At 37.2% G+C, this 24,730-nt stretch overlaps 2 protein-coding genes and 1 long non-coding RNA gene across 6 annotated transcripts in view, besides 10 other annotated features; 2 read left to right on the top strand and 1 right to left on the bottom strand.

The window, feature by feature from the left end:
* Positions 1 to 6,243: part of a mobile genetic element that runs on past the window's edge.
* Positions 1 to 6,729: part of a mobile genetic element that runs on past the window's edge.
* The window catches only part of tyn (trynity), a 60,346-nt gene that overhangs the window by 33,612 nt on the left and 2,004 nt on the right, over positions 1 to 24,730 (bottom strand). For 2 of the 3 annotated variants that reach the window (NM_001382036.1, NM_001297801.1), the window contains one exon: positions 23,533 to 24,182. The gene's annotated coding sequence lies outside the window, so the exon portion shown is untranslated. Of the gene's footprint in view, positions 1 to 23,532; positions 24,200 to 24,730 lie in introns of those variants that run through there. The other variant, NM_001297799.1, reaches the window with a different exon arrangement.
* Positions 8,160 to 9,056: a mobile genetic element.
* Positions 8,325 to 8,408: a mobile genetic element.
* Positions 9,058 to 9,161: a mobile genetic element.
* Positions 11,122 to 11,627: a mobile genetic element.
* Positions 14,344 to 14,437: a mobile genetic element.
* lncRNA:CR43863 (long non-coding RNA:CR43863) lies at positions 14,773 to 15,361 on the top strand. Its single transcript, NR_073626.1, has 2 exons — positions 14,773 to 15,069; positions 15,128 to 15,361. It is a non-coding gene; the product is annotated as a long non-coding RNA:CR43863 (long non-coding RNA).
* Positions 15,508 to 15,817: a mobile genetic element.
* Positions 16,697 to 17,079: a mobile genetic element.
* Positions 18,626 to 24,321, top strand: CG17707 (uncharacterized protein). Of its 2 annotated transcripts, none has more exons than NM_001297802.1 (11): positions 18,626 to 18,718; positions 19,267 to 20,617; positions 20,685 to 20,863; positions 20,930 to 21,138; positions 21,199 to 21,596; positions 21,673 to 21,752; positions 21,819 to 21,917; positions 21,978 to 22,234; positions 22,297 to 22,491; positions 22,548 to 22,717; positions 23,565 to 24,321. In NM_001297802.1, the coding sequence occupies exons 2-11, from the start codon at positions 19,720 to 19,722 to the stop codon at positions 24,047 to 24,049; spliced, it is 2,970 nt and encodes a 989-aa protein (NP_001284731.1). In that variant the 5' UTR covers positions 18,626 to 18,718; positions 19,267 to 19,719; the 3' UTR covers positions 24,050 to 24,321. The 2 variants fall into 2 exon arrangements, with proteins under 2 accessions (NP_001284731.1, NP_001162627.1); NM_001169156.2 differs by having other exon boundaries at positions 21,196 to 21,596.
* Positions 23,070 to 23,121: a mobile genetic element.

Raw genomic sequence — 24,730 nt, 5'->3', positions numbered from 1 at the left:
TTCCTCAGTATGATTTAATATTGATAGTTTCAGCGGATCCCAAATAATCTTCGGCGCTTCACTAACTTCTCCTATATAAGGTGTTGATAATAATTCTTCACTTTCGGACTGAATGTTATGGTGGGCAACTAGAATTTTATCGTCGGTTCTTGCCGTACAATATGGCGCAATGCTTAAAACTCCTTGCTGAGGCAAATCAAACAATTCAATTTGAGAGCCAGTACATTGCAGACGGACTTTTGAATTCGCAGGAACCTTAAACAACCAACTACTTTTCTTTTCTAACTCTACCCAGTAACTTTTAGAGTCGACTACTGTTTTATAGATGCAGTTCGCCGCTTTATCTGGCTTTAGAGGCTGAATCTCACATGCATTATCATTCGCTGAATTCCAGGGCCAACTTCCTTTGCATATTCTCTTATTTAGTTGCCATTTCTGACATTGATTTAATGTGGCTTCCGTCATTATGTGATAGGAATCTATCTCAAAATTATAAATTAAATATTCGGACGTTGTATGCACCATTATTATCCGATCTTCATTTCGAATTGGCACCGGAATAAGCCTGAACAATTTGGATGGATGCCTGCTAAACAGAGGCACTTTTGCACTAATGATCAATTTATCGTCGATGAATAAACCCCTGGCTGTTAACAGTGTATACACCTCCTTAAGTTCCGTACCTGACCGTTTTCCTGGAATTACTAGGTTCTCCGAAAGACTCTGCTGAATTTTGGCAATTTCTTTTTTAAGCTGATTTGGCCTGAGAATATTTGTATTTAGCCTACCGTGATTAATATCAATCAACAGGCTTATAATGCCTGCTTGAATTTTTTCGCCTTCTTCAATCAATGAGTGTAGCTGTTTCGTAATCATAAAGAATTTTATTGATTCCTTATAAACATAATAATTTTCTTTAAGAACTTCTGTCATGTTCTCAATTCTTATTTGCATACTTCTAAAATTGGAGTTAACATCTTCTGTTGTTCTCTTTAATAGATTAGAAGTTGAATCAACCACAGATGTTTGTTTTTGAATTAGTTTATCAAGGTTGTTCTGGTTATCTAACAAATTCTTCATATTTTCTTCTAATTGCTCTCTATCATCTTCATCCATTATACCAAATAAAATATGATACAAGGAACCCATAAATTCGAAAGGAGCACGCTTGCTTCTAGATCTAGACTGTATCATAAACAATTTATTGTTTTCTTCAAGTTCCGATAACTGACTTTGCATATTATCTAAGACTAGACTACATTGCTCTTTAAAGCTATGAAGTCTTTCGCAAACTTTCCTCATACTTTGTATAAGCGCATTACCCTTTGTTAACATTTTAAAATATGGATCCATTTTATAATAGATAACCAAATTCCAAGAAGTACTCACAATCTCAACATCTCCTAGCGGGTCTAGATATATTGCTGAGGTTTTATTTATTTTGTCTATAGAATATCTTGGTGCTATATCTTTAGGTAATGCGCTAGAAACTTGACAACTTAACACAAACAACAACATTGCCATAATGATTCCGATCTTGGACATTCCCGATGTCGCTCTAGTTCGTCTTTTTGGCTCTTGGTCAGCCTCATTTTTGTCAACAGACTTTATTCCTTCCAAGGGACAAATTTTAGTAATGGGTCTAGTGATATATCCTTCCTGCATCTTTACTTTAGCCACTCGGACCTTATCATCATTCCCCTTATGCACCTTTTCCACCTTTCCTAAAGGCCATCTTGCAGGATGACAATTCTCATCCTTTAATAAAACTATTTGCCCTTCTTCTATATTAGGAATTTCCTTTTTCCATTTATTCCTTTGCTGGAGCGTATGCAAATATTCACTTTTCCACTTAACCCAGAAATCTTTCTTCATTTTTTGGATAAGTCTCCACCTATCCAAATTTCCGATTTTTTCATCTTCCATTGGTTCGACTATTTCTAAAGGTGGTCTTCCAATTAAAAAATGACCTGGTGTTAAAACTTCTTGTTGGTCCTTCTCACTAACTATAGTGTATAATGGCCTTGAATTTAAGCATGCTTCTATTTGACATAAAAGAGTTGACATTTCTTCGTAAGTCAAAATAGTGTCGCCGATTATACGCTTTAAATGGTATTTCATTGACTTAACTCCAGCTTCCCAAATACCTCCGAAGTGAGGTCCTGCCGGGGGAATAAAATGCCAATCAATCCTGTCCTTTTCAAGCTGCGCTGCAATCGTTATATTTTCTTGTATTGCATTAAATAACTCTTGATCTAATTTTCTTGCAGCTCCTACAAAATTTGTTCCGTTGTCTGAATAGATATTGGAACATTTTCCCCGTCTAGCAATAAATCTTCTGAGTGCTGCTAAAAATGCGTCTGAAGTTAGATCGCTTACCATTTCTAAGTGTATGGCTTTGGTGGCCATGCAAACGAATACAGCAACGTATCCTTTAAATGTTTTTTGGCCACGATTTTTTGAACATTTAACATAATAAGGACCTGCGTAATCTATTCCAGTATTAAGAAACGGGAATGTCATCGTCACTCTATATTTTGGCAAGTTACCCATTATTTGCTGAGCTGTATTTTGTTTATACCTTGCACACGTTACACATTCTCTTAAATACTTTTTCAACGAATTTTTCAACCCGAAAATCCAATACTTTCTTTGGATATAGTTTCGCATTAGGTTTATCCCTCCATGCAATGTTTCCTTATGAGCATTTTTTATTAATAAGCTTGTTAGGTGGCATTTTTCTAAAATGATTGGATGTTTAACATTAAATTCTGCATTGGAATTTTGCAATCTTCCTCCAACTCTTAGAACCCCATCCTTGTCCAAAAATGGATTCAATGACAATATTTTATTATTTGTCTTGATTTCCTTTTTGATTTTAAGGCACTTTATCTCTTGCCTAAACTGGTATTCTTGTTGTTTCTTAATAACAACTGTTTCCGCTATTCTTATCTCCTTTACTGAAATAATTGATGAATAGGCTTTATTTCTTGTTTTCATCTGCACGAATCTATTTATGTATGCTATTATACGTATAAGTTTTTCTATACTGGAATACCTTTCTATTAATTCGTAAATAGGATCATCTATTTTGTCATTTAATACCGTATTTATTAAGACAGGTTCTTCTACAGACTGCTGCCGAGGCCAAAGTTCTTTTGGGTCTGCTAGCCATTTCGGACCTTTCCACCAAAAATCACAGTTGATCAACTGGTTAGAATCCACTCCCCTGGATGCTAAATCTGCTGGATTATCCTCTGACTTAACATGATTCCATTCAGTATTTTTTAATTTCCGAATGTCATCCGTTCTTCTTTTTATAAATTTGATCTTACTTTGACCACTGTTAATCCATGCTAAGGTAATCGTGGAATCACTCCAAGCATAGATCTCCATTATATTGTCAATTGATCCTTTTAGTCTTTGGATTAATTCACTAAGCAGGTGAGCTGCACACAGCTCGAGTTTGGGAATTGTCTTCCTATTTTTTATAGGGTTGACTCTACTTTTGCTAGCTATTATATTAACATGAGGTCCTACTTTAGCATAGACTACTGCAGCATATGCTTTTTCGGAGGCGTCCGCAAATCCGTGAATCTGAATGACTGAAGAACTGTTTGAATTAATCCACCTTGGGATTCGAATATTCTCTAACAATAATAAATTTTCTTTATATTTTTCCCAATAATTTTTATCTTCGTTATTATTAATCATTTTCTTTACAGGTTTTACTTCCTGTGAGAATGATGATATAGAATTGAGCCTTTGCTCTAAAAAGTCCATGACATCAGAAAGTGCCTGTATTTCTTTTGTCTTTTTAACATGGCTTTCATATAAATTGAGTGATTCTTTATTGAATTTCCGAAGAATTATGTGAGCGAAAATTGCATCCACATCTTCTGGTAATTGTGCCTTTAATTTTATAATATAAATTGACTCGTTAATCGTGTCAATAAATGTCTTTATTTGCTTATTGGATTCTAAATTTAAATTTGGCATATCCATAAGCCTATTCATATGATCTGAGAATATGTTTCTTTTATTCTCATATCGCTTGGTCAAAAACTCCCAAGTGGCTTCATAATTTTCTCCAGAGCCGAGCAGTAAATGAGTAACCACATTTCTGGCTTCTCCTTTTAATGCTGACTTTAGATAATTAAATTTGAGAGAAGGACTGAGATCCTCTCTCACATGTATGAGCTCTGTAAAGAGTTCATTAAAAAGATCCCATTCTTTGGAATCACCAAAGAAAGTGGGAATCTGTATTTTAGGCAGGGTTGGTAACTCCTCCGCCTTAACAACCGTCGACATTTCAGCTTTATTTATTGTGCCACTGAGTCGACTATTAATGGCTGTAAGAATATTTTGTTTGTCAAATTCAAGTTCGCTAATTTCTTCTTCGAATAGCGAACTCTCAAAATGACTATTCACCTGTTCAATCAGGTTATCTATTTTATGCCATAAAAATTCAATTTTATTTTTCCTTATTTTAAGGAAATCTGGACTACTGTCTATTAGTTTAGACGTATCTTCTAGATATACTCGAAATTGGCCAACATTATTACGAAATGCCTGCTCTACTTTTAAAGCGTTGTTTTGTGCTATACCCTCTTTTTCAGGGTGACCACGCATTTCAAGGTTTAATGTAGGGGGAGGGTTTGATTTAGGGACAGTGTTTGATTTAGGGAAAGTGTTTTCTACCGACTCGCCCTTAATTTTTTCATTTTTATTTTTAATTTTTTCTAACACCATCATTATTAAATCATACTGCTTCGCGTTAAAATATTCATGATCGACAACGCCGATCTTTAACAAATTGCTATGATTAGCAATGAAACATTTTTGAAGCTCATTTAATTTTAGAATTTCTACATCTGTTAATGTTGGTTTTACTTCCAACTTTCTAATTTCCAAAATAATTTCGGACTGCTTCTTAAGGAATTGAATAGTCTTTTCTGACATCATTTTGAAAATTTTTTGTAATTTCTTAATATATATAGTACGTGTATATGTATTTTATATGTATTTATATATATATGTGTGTTTGGATAAACAGAAAATTCTTGTTTTGACTTAGCTGATGTCGTTGTTGTTGCTGCTGCTGTTGCTGCTGTTGTTGCTGCTGTTGCTACTGCTGTTGCTGCTTCTGCTGCTGCTGTTGTTGCTGCTTCTGCTGCTGGTAGAGGCTCCTTTGAATTTGACTTCCTTCTCTTCTTTAAGGCTCCGTCGATGTTTAAAGATGATTTTTTTTTTTTTTTTTTTTTGGCACGTTTTATTATTTTTGTAGTCCAGTCAGATTTTTTGTTTTTTAGCCATTTATTTCGGCATTTATGCTCTTTTGGCATATACACTGCACTCTATTTATGAGCTGATTTAATGCTATTAGAGCATTTATAAGGCACTGTTTTCAGGCACTTTTTATTTAATTTATGCTCTTATGGCATATACACTGCACTCTATTTATGAGCTGATTTAATGCTATTAGAGCATTTATAAGGCACTTTTGTTATGCACTTTTTAATTTCACAATTGCTGATGTATGGCCTCAAGCACGCCTTACCACAATTTATAATGGTACACAAAGCAACCTTTAGCTATAGACTATAAGGTGCTTGTTTTAAAACATAAAAGATTCTTTTGTATCTTTTGCTTTTTATATTTATACTCTGTTCCTTACCTTTGGTAGGGGGAAACAAGAGTCACTTATTTTTGCTACCTTTAGCTGTAAGATGCTTAAAGGAGCTGGCCTTTCTCTGAGTTCCTTACCTTTGGTAGGGGGAAACTGCAGAGTCGATTAAAGGCTCGATTGACCAAATGTAAAATCCCAAATAAGAAGACTTTACTCGTTGAGTTTTTGTAAGAAACTGATTTTATTTGGAAATATCTTCGGTTTAAATAGGTGACATGAGAATCGCATCTTAAAGTAAATGGCCTACGCAGAGGCCTAAGTAAATAGTCCCCGCCTTATCGAGGTCCCACGCTCGGGCACATCTGCCTATCTTGAGCGGCGAGGACCTTATCTGTGGTCTCCCACTAAGGGACTATTTTAGGAGGCGGGGAACGATCTCAAGTGACTGACTCATGTAGTGTGCACTTAAATTACATGTTTTTGAGCAATGCACCCATGTCGCCTTAGATAACAAAATCCTAAATATAATTTATCGCTCTCGATTCATTTACATAAGATATGAACGGAGCCCAAAATTGTAAGTCTTTAAATATATTCGTGTTCATGTGTGAACACTACTTTTAATTAATTTACCGTCCCCAGCTAACCGTAGAACTATGCTTGGAACAATCTTTATTTGTAAGCTTATTCGTGGTGATGTTGAGAGTCCCGACTTGATCAGTCGGCTTAACTTCTCGGTTCCAAGTAGATTCACTAGAAACTATATACCCCTTATCTTAAATCATTGTAGATCTAACTATGAGTTGCATGACCCTTACAGAGTTTTATGTTCTGACTATAATAGACTTTATCCTATTATCTGTAATCTTGACTCTCTGCCGCTCTTAAAGCAATCGATTTTAACGTTTTTATTACATAACTAGATCCTACTAACAGTAATATTTAAAATAGTTATTTTACATTATATTCATTTCCTCGTTCCTCTTCTCTTTTTTATATCGCGTCTATAACTTCTCGCGAATCGAGCCGTACGATAACACGGCAGCGCCCCTCAGTCGGTTGGACGGGAGGTGTGGCCGTGGGACCCGTGCGAAAAAAAAAAATAAAAAAAAAACAAATGTAATTATAGCTTGCTAGTTGTACCCATCATTAGCAATAAAAATAAAAGAAACTAAATGTAGCACCTAAAAAAAGGTATAAAATGCATTTTCTTTTGATCAAACTAGTAGAAGCAATGTTACCATATATTTAAGCTACATGTATCACACTAATGTTAATGTATATATGCCTGTTTTCAAGAATACGTAAAACAAGAGAGAATGCTGTATCAAACACACGTTACTCAGCTAGTGGCAGTTTGAGAAAATGAATATAGATTTTTATTTTTTTATTTAATAATACCAACATTCAATGTTCGGGGAAGGTCAAGAATATTTTCAACTAATTGTTGGGCTCAGGTGGTTTTCATCTGTTAATGGAGGTAAAATTGCTCGCCTTTTTGTGGACATGGCCTGTTTTGTCGACTTAGTAGTATTGATGAAAATTTCACTTTAAAAAATGGGCACAGGCCGCTTTTACGACTTGGATTTGTGCTCAGACTTCCATTTTTTTTTCTATTACCTTTCTTTTCGGAGCTTCTCTTCGTTTAACAATTATTTCTTTTTTAAGCTTTTGTTTGCACTTGATTTTATTTTAATGTCTGGCGTGTTTACCTGCTTTCTTGCTACGGTCATCACCGCCACCAGCCAGACTTACTTTCATTGCGCCAAAATGCCAAATATAACTAATGGCTTCTCCAACTGATTTCACTCAAGTTTTTCGTGTTTCGGCCTGAAATACAAGGTTCTTTTTTGGCTGAGATAATCTTCTCATTAACGTCGTAAAGCTTTAAAAGCGGAAGGCTTATGAAAGGCAATTGATTTCTAACTCGAAGCTCGAAGTTGGGGTTCTTCAAAGAAAAGTAAATGGGCGAAAGTGGTTAAAGCTGGATCAAGACTCTTTTCGAAAATGCAGATAAAGTAGATATTTGTATGTTCCACAAATGAAGAGCCAAATTAATCGATTGTTTGATGTTTGTTAAGCCCAGTTAGGAATCTTTCCCTTAAGTCAGCTTGAATTTTCTGCGAAGTAATGGCTTCTGAGTAATAGCAGAATTCCAGTTTCTTGTTCTGGACTTTGAACACCGGAAATGCGAGGCCAACAAAAGACGGCGAACGAAAAATTACAAAACGAAAAGAACTATAAATCCAAAGAGCGCGGCAAAACGTCTGTGAAGAAAGTGAGAACAGTTATGTAGTGTAACCGATGCCGTTAGATAGCTCCCAACTCTGATTTAGATCCATAACCGAAATCCCACCGGAAACAACAACAAGAATAAGAGCTAAGTCCAGTGCATCGACTGCGAGATACCCATCAGATAATCAATTATATGACGCCCTGAGATATTATACATGCATATGTTTTTATCTACATATGCAATAACCCATTACAAATGGTTCTTATACCTTTTAATCGTGGGTTGATGGGTATGCTAGATTCGTTGAAAAGTATGTAACAGCAAGAATAAAGCGTTTCCGACCATATAAAGTACACATGTTCTTGATCAGTATCACTATCTGTATCGATCCTTATGAACGCGTACTCAGCTAGTGAAAAAGCGAACGTAAAATTTCAAAACTTAAGAATTCTTCACAAATTTTTCGCAGATCGATAGAAATTTACAAGAAATAATAAAAAAAAATATATGAAAACATTTTACAATAGGTGTGGGCGTGGTACTTTTGACATCTCGACGTTCATAGGACGGACAGGCAGGCGGACGGACAGACGGACATGGCCAGGTCGAATCGGATATTGATCCTGATCAAGAATAGAATATAGTCGGAAACGGGTTCTTCAGCCTGTTACATATTTTTTAAAGAATCTAGTATACCCTTATACTCTACGAGTAACGGGTATAAAAATTGTTTGTATTTTTCACATATTATTATTTGTCTTGACAATTTGGTTACCGAGAACACTTTGGCAACGCCCAAAACTGACACGGATACGCTTCTAAATAATTGTTAATTTTTCTTTATTTCATTAGTTTTTCCACATTTCTTTTGATATGCCCGAAAAATTTTTGAATATCTCGTTCGGACTCCCATGATTTTTGGGAAAATAGAGTCTGGAGTGTTATATCCGTTACTCGATTCGTGATGATATTCGTGATTAGGATCAATAGCCGAGTCAATCTGGCCATTTCCGTCTGCCCGTCCATATGAACGTCGAGATATCAAAAACTAAAAAAGCTATAAAACTGCGATTAAGTTTGTTTGTGTGGCTACGCCCACACAAGCCACCCAAAACTGTAAAGCCCACTCTTTTCAATAATGCTTTAATATTTGTTTATTTTATAGTAGTTTTCTATCGATTTGCCAGAAAAGCACAAATAGCCGAAAACTGTCACGCCCACAATATTGAAAAATGTTCTAATATTTTTCCATTTTTTTATAAGACTTGTGAATATCTAGTGACTCCTCAAAAAAAATTCATTGGCATCAACATTAAGTTCAATTTGATGTTTGGAAACTACAATATATTTTATTATTTAGCATACGTTTTCACTGTAAGAGTATCGGATAGATTTACGGCAAACAGGACAACAACAATTAAAAACACAAAGCCAGCACTGTCCAAATCATATATTTTTGGGGGTACAACTTTCTTTTCCAATAAAAAAGGCAACAAAAATTAATACTTGTAACGATTAGACAAGTCTACGCAGTCCCCCGACGAAAGTTCTTTCCCACAAACAGCATCTGTCGCCATCGGCGCTCGGAATCCATCTCCCAGACCGCTACCACTTTTTGCGGAGGCTAAGAAAAATAGCTTGATTTTCGTTATGGTTTCTATTTCTGTTGACACAGGGACGCTCACAGATAGGAGGATCGAATCCTTATTGACCTTTAAATATTGGGAGTATATTAAAGCTCGAGTAGGTTCCGATTATACGATTTCGTTTACAATTTAATAAATTATTGATAAATATAACATCTATAATTTTTGGCTACAGTATAGAACAGGCTGAATTAATCTTAAAATTATAAATAAAAAAAAAAAAATTTTGATGCGAAGCATTAAATATTTATTTATGGACAGAAATCTCTCAAGTCTAAGCAAAGTGCGTTAAAAATGGCAACATAAAGCTAACAATAACCAAAACCTAAAAAAACGATTGGTGGCTAACGAACTCTCGTCATTGAATCACGTTTTATTCACACTTTTTTTGCATTCTGTTAAACAGATTTTCCCATCATCACATTTCAACCACTTGCAGAAGGAGGAATGGGCACAAGCAAAGGTAACCAGCTAAAGTTGGGAAAAGAGCCACGAGAAGAATGGGTCTCTGATCAGCAATTGGGAAATGAAAGTGATTTCTAAAACATAATTAGCTTGGACTTTAAGCTCGTTAAATTTGTTTTTACTTTGAAGTCTAAGCGATACAAGAGAACGCCATAGTCGCGAGTTCTCCGTACTCAGCTGGTGAAAGCGCGAACGAGTAATTTATACACTTTTCTGGCATATCGACACTTTTCTAAATGTTCTCGGTATACCAATAGAAATTGGCAAGTTAAATAATAAAACAAAACAACAAACAAAACGAATAGAACGAATTTTATATTTGTGGCTTATGACTTTTAAAACAGTAACAGCGACTTTCAAATGAGAAGAAGACCCAAGAAACCCCAAGATTCTTTGCGGTTTTACTTTACATACCCCTCAGACAGGATGAGAACACAGACATGAATATGTTTGACTTTGTTTCAAATGTGTTAGTATTAAGTAAACTTGAAATTGTGTGCGGTGCATCTTATCTCTTTGTGGGTCCCCTCCGACAATTTTCTTGTGCTTTGAGTCGAATCTTGTTGCGATCTGCGATAAATGACAGAAAGAAAAAACACTTTGGATCACTTTGAAGCATGAAGATTGAGGTGGTATTTAAGCCATCCCTTTCATTTCCTGTCCTCCAATCAGAGCACAAGTGTTTATGAACTGTTAGAGTTAACTAACTAAATCGGAACACTAACACTAAAATATAATGATGAATTGAAAAGATAAATTATCAATTTAATAACTCAACGAAGGTTAAAGAACCCATTTTCTACTGATGGTCCTGTTTTCATTCCTTCAACGGTTACGACGTCAACAAAAATGTTTTTTGTGATTGACTTAAACATGGTTTTAGTTTTGTGCGATTATCTACATTTGCTACAGCAAAGGCTTTAGATGACCCATTTTAACTCAAACCTCCCGATTTCACTCCCCTTTTTCGCTTATCCGGTAACTAAATATGGCAAAACCGCCTTTTGGTGCCGACATCTTTTGACAGTTCTTGGGTGGAATTGACACCGCCTAAATGGGGAACAACGACTGAACAACGACTGGATATAACTGCTTCTACTACTGACACAAATTTACAGGGAATAGCAGCCCTTTTAAAGATGAAAAAAAAGAGAGAATGCTATAGTCGAGTTCCCCGACTATCAAATATCAGTTACTCAGCTGAGTGTGAACGCGAATGCGAAATTTCATCATATTTCTGGAATATAGATATTTATTAGGGAATAAAATGAGAAAAAACTTAAAAAGTGTGGGCTTGGCAAATATTCTTTTTTTGCAAATCGATAAAAATTTACAAGACTACTAAAAATGTGAAAAAATATCAAAACATTTTTCAAAAGTGTGGCAGTTTTGTGCGATTTGTGGGCGTTTGAGTGGGCGTGGCGAAATAGGTCAACAAACTTGCGCTGCGTCTCTAGAATCTGTATGCTGAATGCTAGCTTTTATAGTTCCTGAGATCTCGACGTTCATACGGACATGGCCAGATCGACAAGTCTATTGATTCTAATTAGGAATATATATACTTTATATGGCCGGAAACGCTTCCTTTTGCCTGTTACATACTTTTCAACGAATCTTGTATACCCTTTTACTGTACGAGTAACGGGTATAATTAAGGCAAAAAAGGGGACAGCAGTATCAGCCCCTAATAATTATGGCTTTAAAGATCGTAGACTCAAAAACAAACGTTTTCTCGAATTCTGAAAGATAATAACGAACAACTTTGACAATGAATGAGATTGGCATCAAGCTTAGTTAAATTTATTATGCACAAATCTTGTAGAGTCGAGAGTCCATATCAATGACCAAATGCTATTTCATGTACCTATTCAAGTTCCAGGTTTGAATTTGAAAGACATCCCGACATTATACAGAGCCTAATCTGCCTTTAATAACCACAGAGCTATCTATTTATAGATTATTCATGATGGCCGACGGTTAAGGTTCAACTGCTGGTAGCAAATAATTAATTCCACAGCGATTTCCATTTGCCTACCAGTTGCATGTAAAACATAACCAGATCTGGGTCATTATCGTCATCACAGTCTTTTTAGGTTAAAGTAAAATGTGAAGTAAAACCCGAGAGAAAACTAAATTGTAGATTTCCTCGACTATTTGATACCCATTACTGAGCTAGTAGTAGTGAGACAAACTTGCGCTGCATTTACATCACTAAAGTCAGCCTGCTGTTCAAGAACTTGTATACTTTAAAGGGTCTGAACCACTACCTTCAATCCGTCACATACTTCTAACGAATCTAGTATATTCCTTTACTCTAAAAGTAACGGGTATAAAACAGTTTTGGATCGGGTGTAGAGGTACCATGTGTAATCCTATTTGATTGCACTTCGGGTGTTACGTCGGAATTTGAGCAAATATGCGCATTAGGGCATTCAGACTGCCTGCTAACCAACCTCCTGATCTCATGAGCTCCACGATTCACTGAGGAAAAACATGTTTACAAAGTTAAATCTTTAAGAAATAATCCAAAAAGTCAAAAAATATGAATTCTGATGGAGAACTCTGTGAATAAAAAACTGTAGCCGAATGGATTTTAGGACATCTTATCTAACACACTCATAGCTTACAATGGCTAGACAACTTTTTGTTGTGTGTCGCATTTATACATTTCTCGATCTTATTATGCGCGGTTGTATTATAACGGTCCGCAATTACCATTCACCGCTAGTAAGGCGAGCAGCTCGAGCAGCGCCCGCTGCTAATGTGGATCGTTCGCGGATAGTCTGATGTCGCAGTACCCCGTTCCGGGTAATTCCCTTAGCCCCGCTAAGCCCCTTCCTTTGCCACTAACCCACTCGGAACCTCGGGCCGTTTGCCAACAGGTAATTAGTAATTTTCATGGAGCACCTCCCGCACCATTGCTGTAAAGTCTCTCTGCTAACTTGGCATAGTGTCGTTGTTCTCGTTTTAATATTATGTGTATTATTATTATCTCGTTTCTTGGCTTTGTTTAAGTTGAAGCCCCCGTTCTTTACACGCCTCCAGACATTTTCACTGAGAAAATGGTTATGGCTTAAAAAGGTTAAATATAAATAAATATTTTATCAAAAAACTACGAATACATTAGAATTGCAACTAATGATTTTTTTAGCTTTTTCTCTGGGGACTTCTTATACCGAAAGTCCATTTAACTTACTTAAACGTTTTAAACACAACGAGATCTTTACTCCAAGCCAATTTCTTTAGATCTCCTCTTTTTATTTTGTCTGTTGTATTAGTAGGAGCTGGCAGGGCAGCAGCTTCAAAAACCGCAACAGTTGTGGGTCTCAATTGGCTCAATTACAGTCTTCAACCGTGACGGAAATGGAACAAAAAACTGCACGGGACAAAATGAGACAAAGGTGGAAATGGGGGTGGAGCTGGGAATTTCAGGTTGGAGACCCCAGCAAAAGAAGTACTGTTGTTCCGAATTTAGAGGCGCTGCGACAAGGGTTTGACATTTGCCGTTGCACTTTTTTTGTCCTAAAAAAATAATTTTAGATAATTTGACAGATTAAACAGCTTTTTTTTAAATATTGATTTTTGCGCTGCCTTTAAATTTTGGTATCATTCCTTAAGATCAGAAAATATAGTAGTCACTTTTGCACTCTCCTGGTGCGCTTCGTCATTACGTTGACTGCCATTCACATTGATTTTGTAAGATAATCTATAACAAATCGAAACACCAATCCTATTCCTATTCAAGTAGGTATCCGTGAGCCAGAGCACGCTTTTAAGCAGTATTTTGTAGACAGAGTGATTACAAAACGCTACAAATTCAATGTAGACAATAACAATGATCAATAATACCAGACACACTAAAGGGCGACAATAATTTAGCCCAGTAGTCGCATCACAAAAGTGATTTGGCTGTATTTGCCAAAGGTTTGATGAATTCTAAGGATAATTCGAATTTGCATTGGTTGCGGAAAGAGGGTAATTAAGAAGCAGTGAACGGTGAGAATACTGTTGAGATTACTTAGAAGATATTGATAGTTGTGATATCTAGCCGTTTTCTAGTCTTGTCTTCGCACTTTGAGGTTGAAAAATAATCTTAACTTTCTGCGCAATCATTTTAGATACTGGCTCAGAACTTTTCGATTGGGTTTACTGGTTAGACAGCAAATGATAAGGGTCCAAAGCAGCCAGCTTTCATGTCTGGTTAGAAAAGATAACCGGCTTTGTTTTCTGCTTGAATATCTCATAAATTTGAATATCATAAATTCAAATTCGGTTAATTATGCTCGTTACTCCTAGAGTAAAAGGGTATTATAGACTCTTTGAGAAGTATGTATAAAAGAAGTAGAAGAAAACGAATCCGATCCTAAATTCTTAAACGGGCTAACAGCCGAATTAATCTGTCCCTTTCCGTTTGTGTGTCCGTATGAACGATGTGATCTTGGAAACAATAAAAGGAACGTTGCCACGCCCACTCCAACTCCCCAAAATATTATAGGCGATCCAGCCTTGCTGGCGGTTTTTACGATAAAGTTAATCAACTTCTTTAATTGGATAACCTCAAGAATGTAAACGCGAGATTACATTAGATTAGAATATAGAGACCACCCTCCTAATTTATTCCATTGTAAAAGTCAAAAACGGGCTGATAGACAAATCTCTGTGATGGATTCCATTATTTTAAGCAAATTAAGCGAATAGAAAACCTCCTTCCTTAAAAATAGCCTTGAACTCTGCAACCATTTTACTTATGACAGTTCCAGTTAAGATACTCATCAAAATCAGTAGGCTTTTTAAATTACACGTCTGTCTAGATGGAGTTTGATTGATTCTGATTGAGTCAGGCAGCAAGCTCTTCGCTACATTCTGCTAAGAAGATGGGTAGAGAACTTGGTCACCATTAAAGATAATCAATTTCAACCGCTGGCCGTCCATCAAAATTTGTAACAAGCCCCACGGGGCGTTTGCACAGTAGATGAATTTCAGGACAGCCATGGCTAGTGATTTGATTTGTCGATTGGTTGGATAAACAGCAGAAGGAACAGAAGCAGGAGGAAGAGCACAGAAGGAAGAGCAGGAGAAGCTCAGCGCAGCCAGTAAGATCTTCTTTTGACATGGCCTTATGCTCGACATGATTAACATGTTTTAGTCTAGCTAGCCGGCGAACGCGGGTTAACTGAAGGCTGACCACTTGGCGTGACGAAATCAGTCATTTAAAAAAAAGGATCAGAAATGCCCTAGCTTGGATCCTTGGCATAGCAAACATACGCGGCGACACCAAAAATGCTTCATAGTACAAAAACAATGTCTTTCAAGTACGCATCTTAGATATTACAATATTAGTAGACTTCGGCAGAACCATAACTCGTGAATATAAAGTTAAATTTTAACAGCTCGAGTAGAAAGGAATTATTACCGATATGGTCAAATCATTTTGAAATTGTATCTCGTTGAGTAATGGATATGTGATTGTCGAAAAACCCAACTATAGATTTATCTCGTATTATACCCGTTACTCGTAGAGTAACAGGGTATACTAGATTCGTTTTAATGTATATAACAGGGAGAAGGAAGCGTTTTCGACCATATATAGTGTGTATATATTTTTGATCAGGATCAATAGCCGTGTCGATCTGGCCATGTCCGTCTGTCCGTCTGTCCGTCTGTCCGTCTGAACGCCTCGATCTCAGAATTTAGAGACAGAGACGCACTACAAGTTTGTTTTTAAATGTTGGTAAGCCCACCATAACGTCCACAAGCCGCCCAGAACTGCCACACCCACACTTTTGGAAAATGTAATGTTTTTTCATTTTCTTAATTATTTTTGTAAATTTCTATCGATTTTTTTTCCTCTTTTGTTTTACATCTGTTTGTCATCCCCCATCCTTGACTTTGACTTTGAAACTCTGAACAATTACATACAACTTAAGTCTAATCACCGGGTTCAGGAAGACGGCCTAAAGAAGACTGAGCCGCTATATGCACAATCAAGTAAAACAGAATCAGTAAAGACTCCCCAAATAATGGGAAAAGAAATGGGAATGCGATATGGATTATGATGAAACGCGGCCACTATCGAAGCGTTCCGCATTTAATTTTTCTATCTTACAAATGAAAGTTACCTTGACGAACGACCCATATAGCTACAATACCAAAAGGGGTCAAAGAAAATATGAAGGCCCGAGTGCAAAGACCGAAAGCACTGAGCTGCTTGTTTTCCTTCAATATTAAATTATTATCTTCCGCTCTTGTTTTCTTTAGTCTGTGAAGTCAATTATCTTTTATGGGCATAAGGAAAACCACAGCAAAACGACGAAAAAATTCAGAAAATATAACGAAACTCCAGCTCAAGGGTTTTACTCCGTCTAAAAGCAAATCCCGCAAGATTCAAGAATTGGGCAATCAAAAATCAAAAGCTTAAATGTCTGCGCGGCGTAACCAAGATTTAGATATCTGCCAATCAAAAATTATACATCAACTTCCCCCTGGGTTAAAAAATAGATTTCAGTTTTAAACAATATAATTTTAAGAATTTTAACATTTATCATTTGGTAAATGTATCAGTAAAAATTTTAAGCTGACCGAAAATCTACGATAGGTGAGTAAGTTATGTGCATTAGGTTTCATTCAGAATTACTGAAGGTCAGCGTTAAAATAATCTTTGCAAATTACAGAATTATGTTGAACACAACAACACTCTGATCGATTTTTATTGCAAGAACCCGGAGTCGTGGGGCGTATAGGGCGTTACAGTGGGTTTGGCAAGATTTTTTTTTTGCAAATATAAATTTACAAGACTAATAAAAAGTGAAAAATATAAACATATTTATGAAAAGTGTGTGCGTGGTAGTTTTGTGCGATTTGTGGTCGTTATAGTAAGCGTGGCAACATGGATCAAAAAACTTGCGCTCTGTATTTGTCTATAGAATCTGTATGCTGAATCTCAACCTTCTAGCTTTTATAGTTCCTGAGATCTCGACGTTCATACGGACAGACTGACATGGCTGATAGAATATATATACTTTATACAGTCGGAAATACTTTTTCTGCCTGTTACATACTTTTCAGCGAATCTAGTGTGCTCTTTTACTCTACGAGTAACGGGTATGATTACTTTTTAAATCGTTTAAATATTTTGACCTACTTAAAGTCCCTAACATTATGTTTTGAACTAATGAATGTTAATCAAATGCTTACTCGATATTATACAAATTTTTTTTTGTAGAGCCCTTAAATATGCCTATTTTTTCCCCACGCTGCCCAAAAGTGAGCAACTCCAAATATCTACACGTTTGTAAATAGGCTCCTACTACTAGATTGCTAACATAACATTACTAACATACAGTAATAACTTCAATATTTAAAGGTATTAGGTTATAAAATTGGCGGATGAAGCTGGGTTCATAGATAATATTGTCTATGACCTTCAACAAAGAAAACACCCATATTTTGTACTGGTATTACAAATGACAATTTGGAACTTGTTTCGGCCGTTCATTTTTTATGCATTCCGTTTTCCTTCTTGGGCTGGCTGTTTTTTTATTTTCCACCACTTGGTCAGCGTAACCATGGCGTTTCTGGAAAATTGCATCACAAATACGGAGCGGCGTATACCAAGCTACACTCACTGGCACACTCACTCAATGGCGGCGACTATCACCCTGCATGTGACTAGACAGCCACCTGAAACATAGAAAAGTTGGCTCATGTTTATCCGAAATTCAGAGTTTAAACACCCAGGACACAAAGATATACAAGAACGGTATTACGACTCAGTTAATGATTATTTGAAACTACATTTAAACTACATTTCGGTAATCTCAACCTTTTCCATAAGCCCACAAAACATGTTTTGATGTATTGGATCTCTTTTTAATTGAAGTATTTCATATTTGAGTCCCGTTTCGGGACTCAAGTCCAATAACGCGTGAAGCAATGATAAATAAAACAACTTCCGAAAGTTCAAAATATCGAAATCGGAAGACTTTTCTATATTTTAAATGTTTCATAAAATTCACTTTAGAAATTTAGATCTATTTTTTTCTTTAACTGATAATGTATTTTAATTCAATATTGAGTATCCCATTTTTAAGCCAATCGAATGTGTTTAAAGAATCGTGTATCCCACCTTTTTCAATTGATATGGATTTTAGTCCGAATGAATGGAGTTTTAATTATAGCGAGAGTTATACCAGGTGCTTGCCGCCGTGTAGCCACTATTATTTTGGTAATTTTTTATTCCATGCATATGTAAGCGAGTTCTGCCAGTTTTCCGATCCGGTTACCCCACTCTTGACCAGGCTTTAATGCAGACCAATCCAAAATCTAAGCCCAGATCACCTCTCTTTTGCGCCACTGGCACAAACTTTCTGCTTTGCTGTTTACAATTGATCATCGTAAGCACTCGTTTGGTTTCATTTGGAGTTGGACGGTTGCAATTGCAGTTGTTAGGTTTTTGCAAGTGCACATAATATGACTACCTCTTGTTTGCTTCATGCTGCTATTTCACACACTTCGGCTGTACGATTCAGAGACTGTGGAAGTCTCTACTCTAATGGAGTAAACATTATATAGCCACGAGTCCGAATCCCAGACCGAGCTGCAGCTACCAGAGTTTCCACTCATGGAAGCCAACGTTGGCGGCGCTTGATCAGTTGCGGTTTTTACTTTCATCGGTTCGGTTGTCGTCGTAGTTTCGGCCAAGATATCAGAAAAGATCTGCCTCCCAACGAAACACACTTTTAGGTTTGCTTTTTCTTTGCATAGGCTTGGTTTTGCTTGAATTGGCCTGACTGACCTGACACAAATGTTTATCCATCCAGTTGCTACTTTGTTTGTTTTTTGTTTTTTTTTTTTTTTTTTTTTGTTTGGTTACTGCTCTTTTCTTTGGAAACTCCCACTAAAGAGAAAGAGATATGAAAGATTGATTCAGAATACCCCTCTAACGCCCACAATCATCAAAAACCTGTCACGCTCATACTGTGGCAAAATTAAATCAATTTGTTTGTTTATTTTATTAATTGATTTGCCTGTTTATACCCGTAAGCCTAAAACATTTTGGGCACGTTTTAGATCCGCTTTGTTGAGTCAAAACCGAATTGCATAATGTGGTGGAAAGTAAGCAGGTAGTGGCTGTGATCATTGTCACACCATCTTGGCGAATTGATACGCGGAAGTTATATAAACAATGGTACCAATAACCTCCCGCTGCATCGAGGCTTTTCCAGTTCGCCACAACCACGACTGGTTGTGGGCACAACACGTTTAACAAGTTTTTCTCTTTTGATTTTCAGGAAGTTTTTGCAGATTTAGCCGGTCTGTATAAAACATATATAAAAAAATCGAACCGTAAATAAGTGAAAACTACGACAACAAAACTTTGAGATTATCCAAGCCCAAGGTGTTTGTTCGCGGTCACCGAAATCCTTCAAGCCCTTATCAAGAAAAAGCTATCGTTTCAGTCGTTTACCACAGTCATGCCAATGAACGAACTGATCAAAATATAATACTACGACAATGTCAGCGGAAGAACACGAGACAGTATTCGACAGTGCGCAGAACTGCGTTTCACGGATGAACCAGCAAAATACCTAAAACAATGAAGGGTAGATTCTAGTCAAATATAGCTAGAGAGATACTACAGCCACCCGCAGTTTACCACTAGATTTTTGGAAATTTTGGAAATAAAGTGGCAAAGTGGAAAATTGTGGGAAAAGCAAAACAGTGCCCCTTACCTAGTGGCAAAGATGTCAAACCTAAGCATAGCCGTGTTGGCTGTCCTAATGCTCAACTTCAATTGTGTCAGCAAGTGCTCGAATGAGACCAAAAAACTTGAACCAGCCCCCTTGGCAGGACATCGGCTTGTTAGCAGGGATGGCAACACCACCATTCTGCATGAAGTGCAGAAAACGGAAACAGAGTTACCGCTATTTTTAAACACTCACGAGATCCTGCCGCTCAAGCCGCTAAAGAAGAAACCTTATTTGCCCCTGGAGAAGATAATGCCGACCATTGAGTATGTAAAGCCACCACAACCACTGAAGGAGTTCGAACTGCATCCGGTTACCTTTGACTTCAATTTGGGAGATTTAGAGGATTTGGAACACGAGGTTATTAAGAAGGGTGATCTGAACAATCAGAATCAGCATGTCCTGACCTTGGACACTAGCTACAATCCCTCAAATCCCGATGAGAACGATACTGTGGATATACACATCGCCGAGTTTTCCACAGAGCCCAACACAGCAACTTTGTCGGGAACGTCGTCTTCTTTTTCGGCGATAACCAGCAGTACTTCCAATACTCACATTCTGAAGATCCTGGGTAGTAAGCCGCCAATGGCACCAAAACTAAGTCGCGATCTGCTTAAGCAAACTGGAGACGATGATATGCAGATAAAAACCTTGGGCAGCACTATTAATAGCATTCATCGTTATTTGGGGACGACCGCGAATGGAACAGGAAACGGCACTGCAGTTGAGAGTCTTTATGGCCAGGCCAACTATTTCCAACTGGTGGCAAATCTCTATGACCACTTTTACTGGCAGATTTCTGAGATCCGAACAAATGTTCACACAGGCTGCGGGCTCGAAATGCAAGCGTATTTAACGGCACTTCATTCTAGTTACGAGTGGGCTCAAAAGGGTAAGTCACTGCATGAGAATATCCATTGCTAAATTTTCTAATCCCATTTCGATCTTAACTCTTGTAGCTTATGATTCATCTGGGCGCTACCGTGGCCAGCTGCTCTTTGGAAACGATAAGTGGCTCGGTCAGCTTTCCTTCTGTTATGAGCTCAACCGCCAGAGTTTAACTGAAGAGCGGCAGCACTTTGATCTGCAGTTCTATGTGGCGGATGTTGCGCTTCATTTGCCCAGTCTAAATCGATCGGTTGGTTCTTGATTTAAACTTCGGATTTCCAACATTTATTAACCACAATTACCGTTCCTTCTTCAGATGCTTTTGAGTCTCGGAGAGTGTTTACCCAAATCTTGTTCTGACATTGATGTCAAATCTATCTTGTCCCTTGATCCATATGCTCGAATGTTGACAGTTTTGGGCGCTCACAATACCTCGATGCAACAACCTCCGCTTCAGATCCTCCATGTTCGCACTGTGCCTGGAATTTATTCCCACTGGCGTCAGTTAAAGTTTCAGGTGTTCATGTAGGTTATCATCTTAGAAACACTCATCAACTTATTCAAATTGTTTTCCCACTGTAGCAGCTTTATGCTCACTCTCTTTCTGGTGATTTTGGTTGCTTCCTATTATCAGCTCAAAATCGACGAACGTCGTTTAGTTGTGGCACCTATTGCGGCCATTAGTGGCAAATGCGATGGAACCTCTACCAAAAACGACGTATTTTATGGCAAGTCCTTCGAGCTATTTCAAATGCGCCCCTTGGGCTGCACCAGTTCTTCAACGGATGACCCCGAAGTAGATGTGAATGGAAATAGACAAAGATGTGGGGACTCATCTGACATGGAAAACGGTGTTCAACGGGAATTCGCTGACCCCAACACTTCCACGTCAGTTGGGGAAAAGTCAGAAATGGGAGATTACCAAATGGAAACTGGGAGTTGTGCTGGAGGCACTGGAACTTATGAGGCGAAGCAATCTGTTGGTGAGCATCAAGCCATACCATGGTTCATTTACCTAATACCAGTCGGCCTGTCCCTAATCGACTTTACCCTTCGCAGCTTTGCACCAACAAATACTATTGTGCTTCGCATTGCAAACCAATGCCAAGGCAATTCTAAACATTAACAAGACCAAGGAGGTAAGTTTAGAGGTAAAATATCTGCAATTAATCCATTCATCTGCTACTGCTGGCTTCCCTAAGCAGATCCACACTGCATGCCTGCATGGATTAAGAGTATTCTCCGTGCTTTGGACCATGATGGTGCACACTTATCTTCAGATGTTTGCCATTGGTGAAAATAAAGTAAGTGCTTTGCTATAAAAACAAAATGGAACGAATCGAATTAACAAAGCGAAACGTCAGTTTGAAAGGATCATCACAGAGCGCTCTTTTTGGTATCAGGTGATTGGCAATGCCACTTTCTCGGTAGACTCATTCTTCTTTATCAGCGGCCTGCTTGTCACAATGCTCTACCTCAAGCAGAATCGCAAATATCCGACGGAAACATGCCTTTTCATAAAAAGCTGCTTTTCGGAATCGCTTATGATGCTGCTCTATCGCTACCTACGGCTAACACCAGTTTATCTCTTTGTAGTCATATTCAATGACTTTGCCGTAAGGTGAGCTATATTTATTGCAGTCTTTTATAATAATTTCCCATAAAATGGATTTATTATTGCAGGCAAGGGCTAGACACTTCGGTCTTTCAGCCGGCCAAAATAGAGCACAACACTTGCCGCATGTATTGGTGGCGCAATATTTTGTATATAAACAACTATTTTCCGCAAACCGAAATGTGCATGATGTGGAGCTGGTATATGGCCAACGAAATGCAGTTTTATGTGATGGCTGCTCTGCTTTTAGCTTTAGCCAGAAAGTGGGTGAAAGCTTTTCCAGTTTACTTTCCTAGAACTTAAAACTTACCGTTTTCAGGTACTTCAAAGCCGTGGCTATTACGCTTTTCGTTTTTCTACTCAGCTCGTGGAGCATTTCTGGTATAATATCCTTGACATATCAGTACACCCACAAAGTTTCTCTGCCCTTCGAATCTTTTGATTTCCTTTATGACAAACCATGGCAACGAGTGGGCTCTTATATAATGGGTGAGTAAACACTTAACTGATATAGCGTCAGTTTACCTACTAAGTAGCAGAATTGTTTATAATAATTACATGGAAATGAACAATTTCTAGTAACACTAAAAATAAATTTATAATGAACCCTCATAGATCATCGCGGTTTTAAAAACATAAAAAACGAGATAGAAAGCTTTGACAAGGGAATGTTTTTATACCCTTGCAGTACTTAGGTATACATTTAAAAACGGGTATATTTTGAATAATTAAAAACAAAGGAAATCTTTTATATAATTTTTAATCAATTTCCAACAGTTTCAATGGCACCTATATGATATACTCCTTTGATTATCCAAAAAGGTTTATACCAAAGCTTCTAAGATTCGTTGAAAAGTATGTAACAGGTAGAAAGAAGCTTTTCCAACCATATAGTTAAGAAAATAAGTATAAGCTGAGTAACAGGTATGGAAAAACAAGACTATAACTTTCTATCTTGTGAATATTTGTATATCTCTATATATAATAAAGTGGTTTATTTCGACCCGTTCCGACATAATACTTGCAATAGAAAGGCGACTTTTCGAAAGTTGTAAAACGGAAAGATAAACGGACAGACTGACAAACGTGGGCATATCGATATCAATGATGTGTTGCAACTGCTGACTCAAAACAATATATAATATAAAACAGTCCAAAAGCATTTATTGTTTATGTTTAAAATCCCTAAAACGAAGTAAAATATTAAAACTTAAAAACAAGATAATATTTTCAATGAACACATTTCGGCACAATATTTTAATATCGGTATATACTTGAAATTGTGAATTTAATTCTTGACTTACCTTAATTATTCACCTCTTCATTTATTTCACAGGAATGTGCACCGGATACGTTTTGTATAAGGTGAAGACTCCGCCGCTGATTTCCAGGCGTTTAAATCTTTCCCTTTGGGCATGCAGCCTTTTCGTACTTCTGATCGTGGTCTTTGGGGTTTGGGAAGGACATTTAGGCACCACCAGCAGCGCCTTTTACGTGGGCGTAGCCCACACAGCCTTCGGATGTGGGCTAGTGTGGATCGTCTTATCCTGCTGTTGGGGGCTTGTGCCAACCGTAAATGCAATACTGTCGTATCGCGTTATGTGGCCACTTTCACGACTCACATACTGTGCCTATCTGATCCATCCCATCATAATGTTCATTTGCTCTTCGCACATGAGCGGCACTGTTCACCTAAGCAATCCTCTCATCCTGACCTTGTTTTTAGGCAACGCCGTCGTGTCGTTCGGATGCGCCTTTGTCATATCCGCCTTTTTTGAGGCACCCGTTATCCGAATACTTAAAATATGTTTTAAAAAGTAATGGAATCTGAATACCTTCGTACGTCAACGTCAATTGGTTTTTTAACCTTTTGGCAGCCAATTTGTTATTTGTTGGTTAATATCCCATATATGTATCTTCAAAGTGTACTTGGTTCTTCTCCATTTTTTTGTGTCTGCAACGAAGTAATGCACAATCAGATGTCATCTTATGCTTATAAATATCTATAGGCTTAAATATGTTATATATTCTTGTTAATGAAGTAGGCAGCTAACTGGAGATACGTTTTTTTTTAATAAAATATACCTTAAACCAAAGATAATCAACATTTAATTTGTATACAAGTATTCTACATGATATCCGAGGGGTTCCGCTTTAAATTGGCTTGGAGTTTTTTGTAAAATAAACTTGACTTAGTTCATGGCAATAAATACATAGTCTGTACGTCAACGTGAACACCATTGTCACAACAATATGTTTATTTTATACGTAAAAAATGCCTCGATGATGCGATTAGCCATGACCAGGATAGATTACGGTACTGATGAGTTAAATGCAGAACTATATAACTTGCACAGGATTGTTTGGAACGCAAAAATTGTATTGGAAAGGTTGGAAAGAATTTTGCTTTAATTCCCCCAAAATGAAAATAAGTCTAATTTACAAGGCGCATTTTGAAATGTTTAAGTAAAAAATGTTTTAAATATTTTAAACTGCTCTATT

Source organism: Drosophila melanogaster, chromosome X (genome assembly GCF_000001215.4).
Source record: "Drosophila melanogaster chromosome X".
NCBI classification, from domain to species: Eukaryota; Metazoa; Arthropoda; class Insecta; order Diptera; family Drosophilidae; genus Drosophila; species Drosophila melanogaster.
The sequence above is the reverse complement of the archived record's forward strand: the minus strand, read 5'-3'. Positions and strand labels throughout refer to the sequence as shown.

Coding starts and splice junctions, on each gene's coding strand:
- CG17707 (NM_001169156.2), top strand. CDS start 19,720: ATGTCAAACCTAAGCATAGCCGTGTTGGCTGTCCTAATGCTCAACTTC. Junction 21,597..21,672: donor TGAGGCGAAGCAATCTGTTG/GTGAGCATCAAG, acceptor TACCCTTCGCAG/CTTTGCACCAACAAATACTA. Junction 21,753..21,818: donor ACATTAACAAGACCAAGGAG/GTAAGTTTAGAG, acceptor TTCCCTAAGCAG/ATCCACACTGCATGCCTGCA.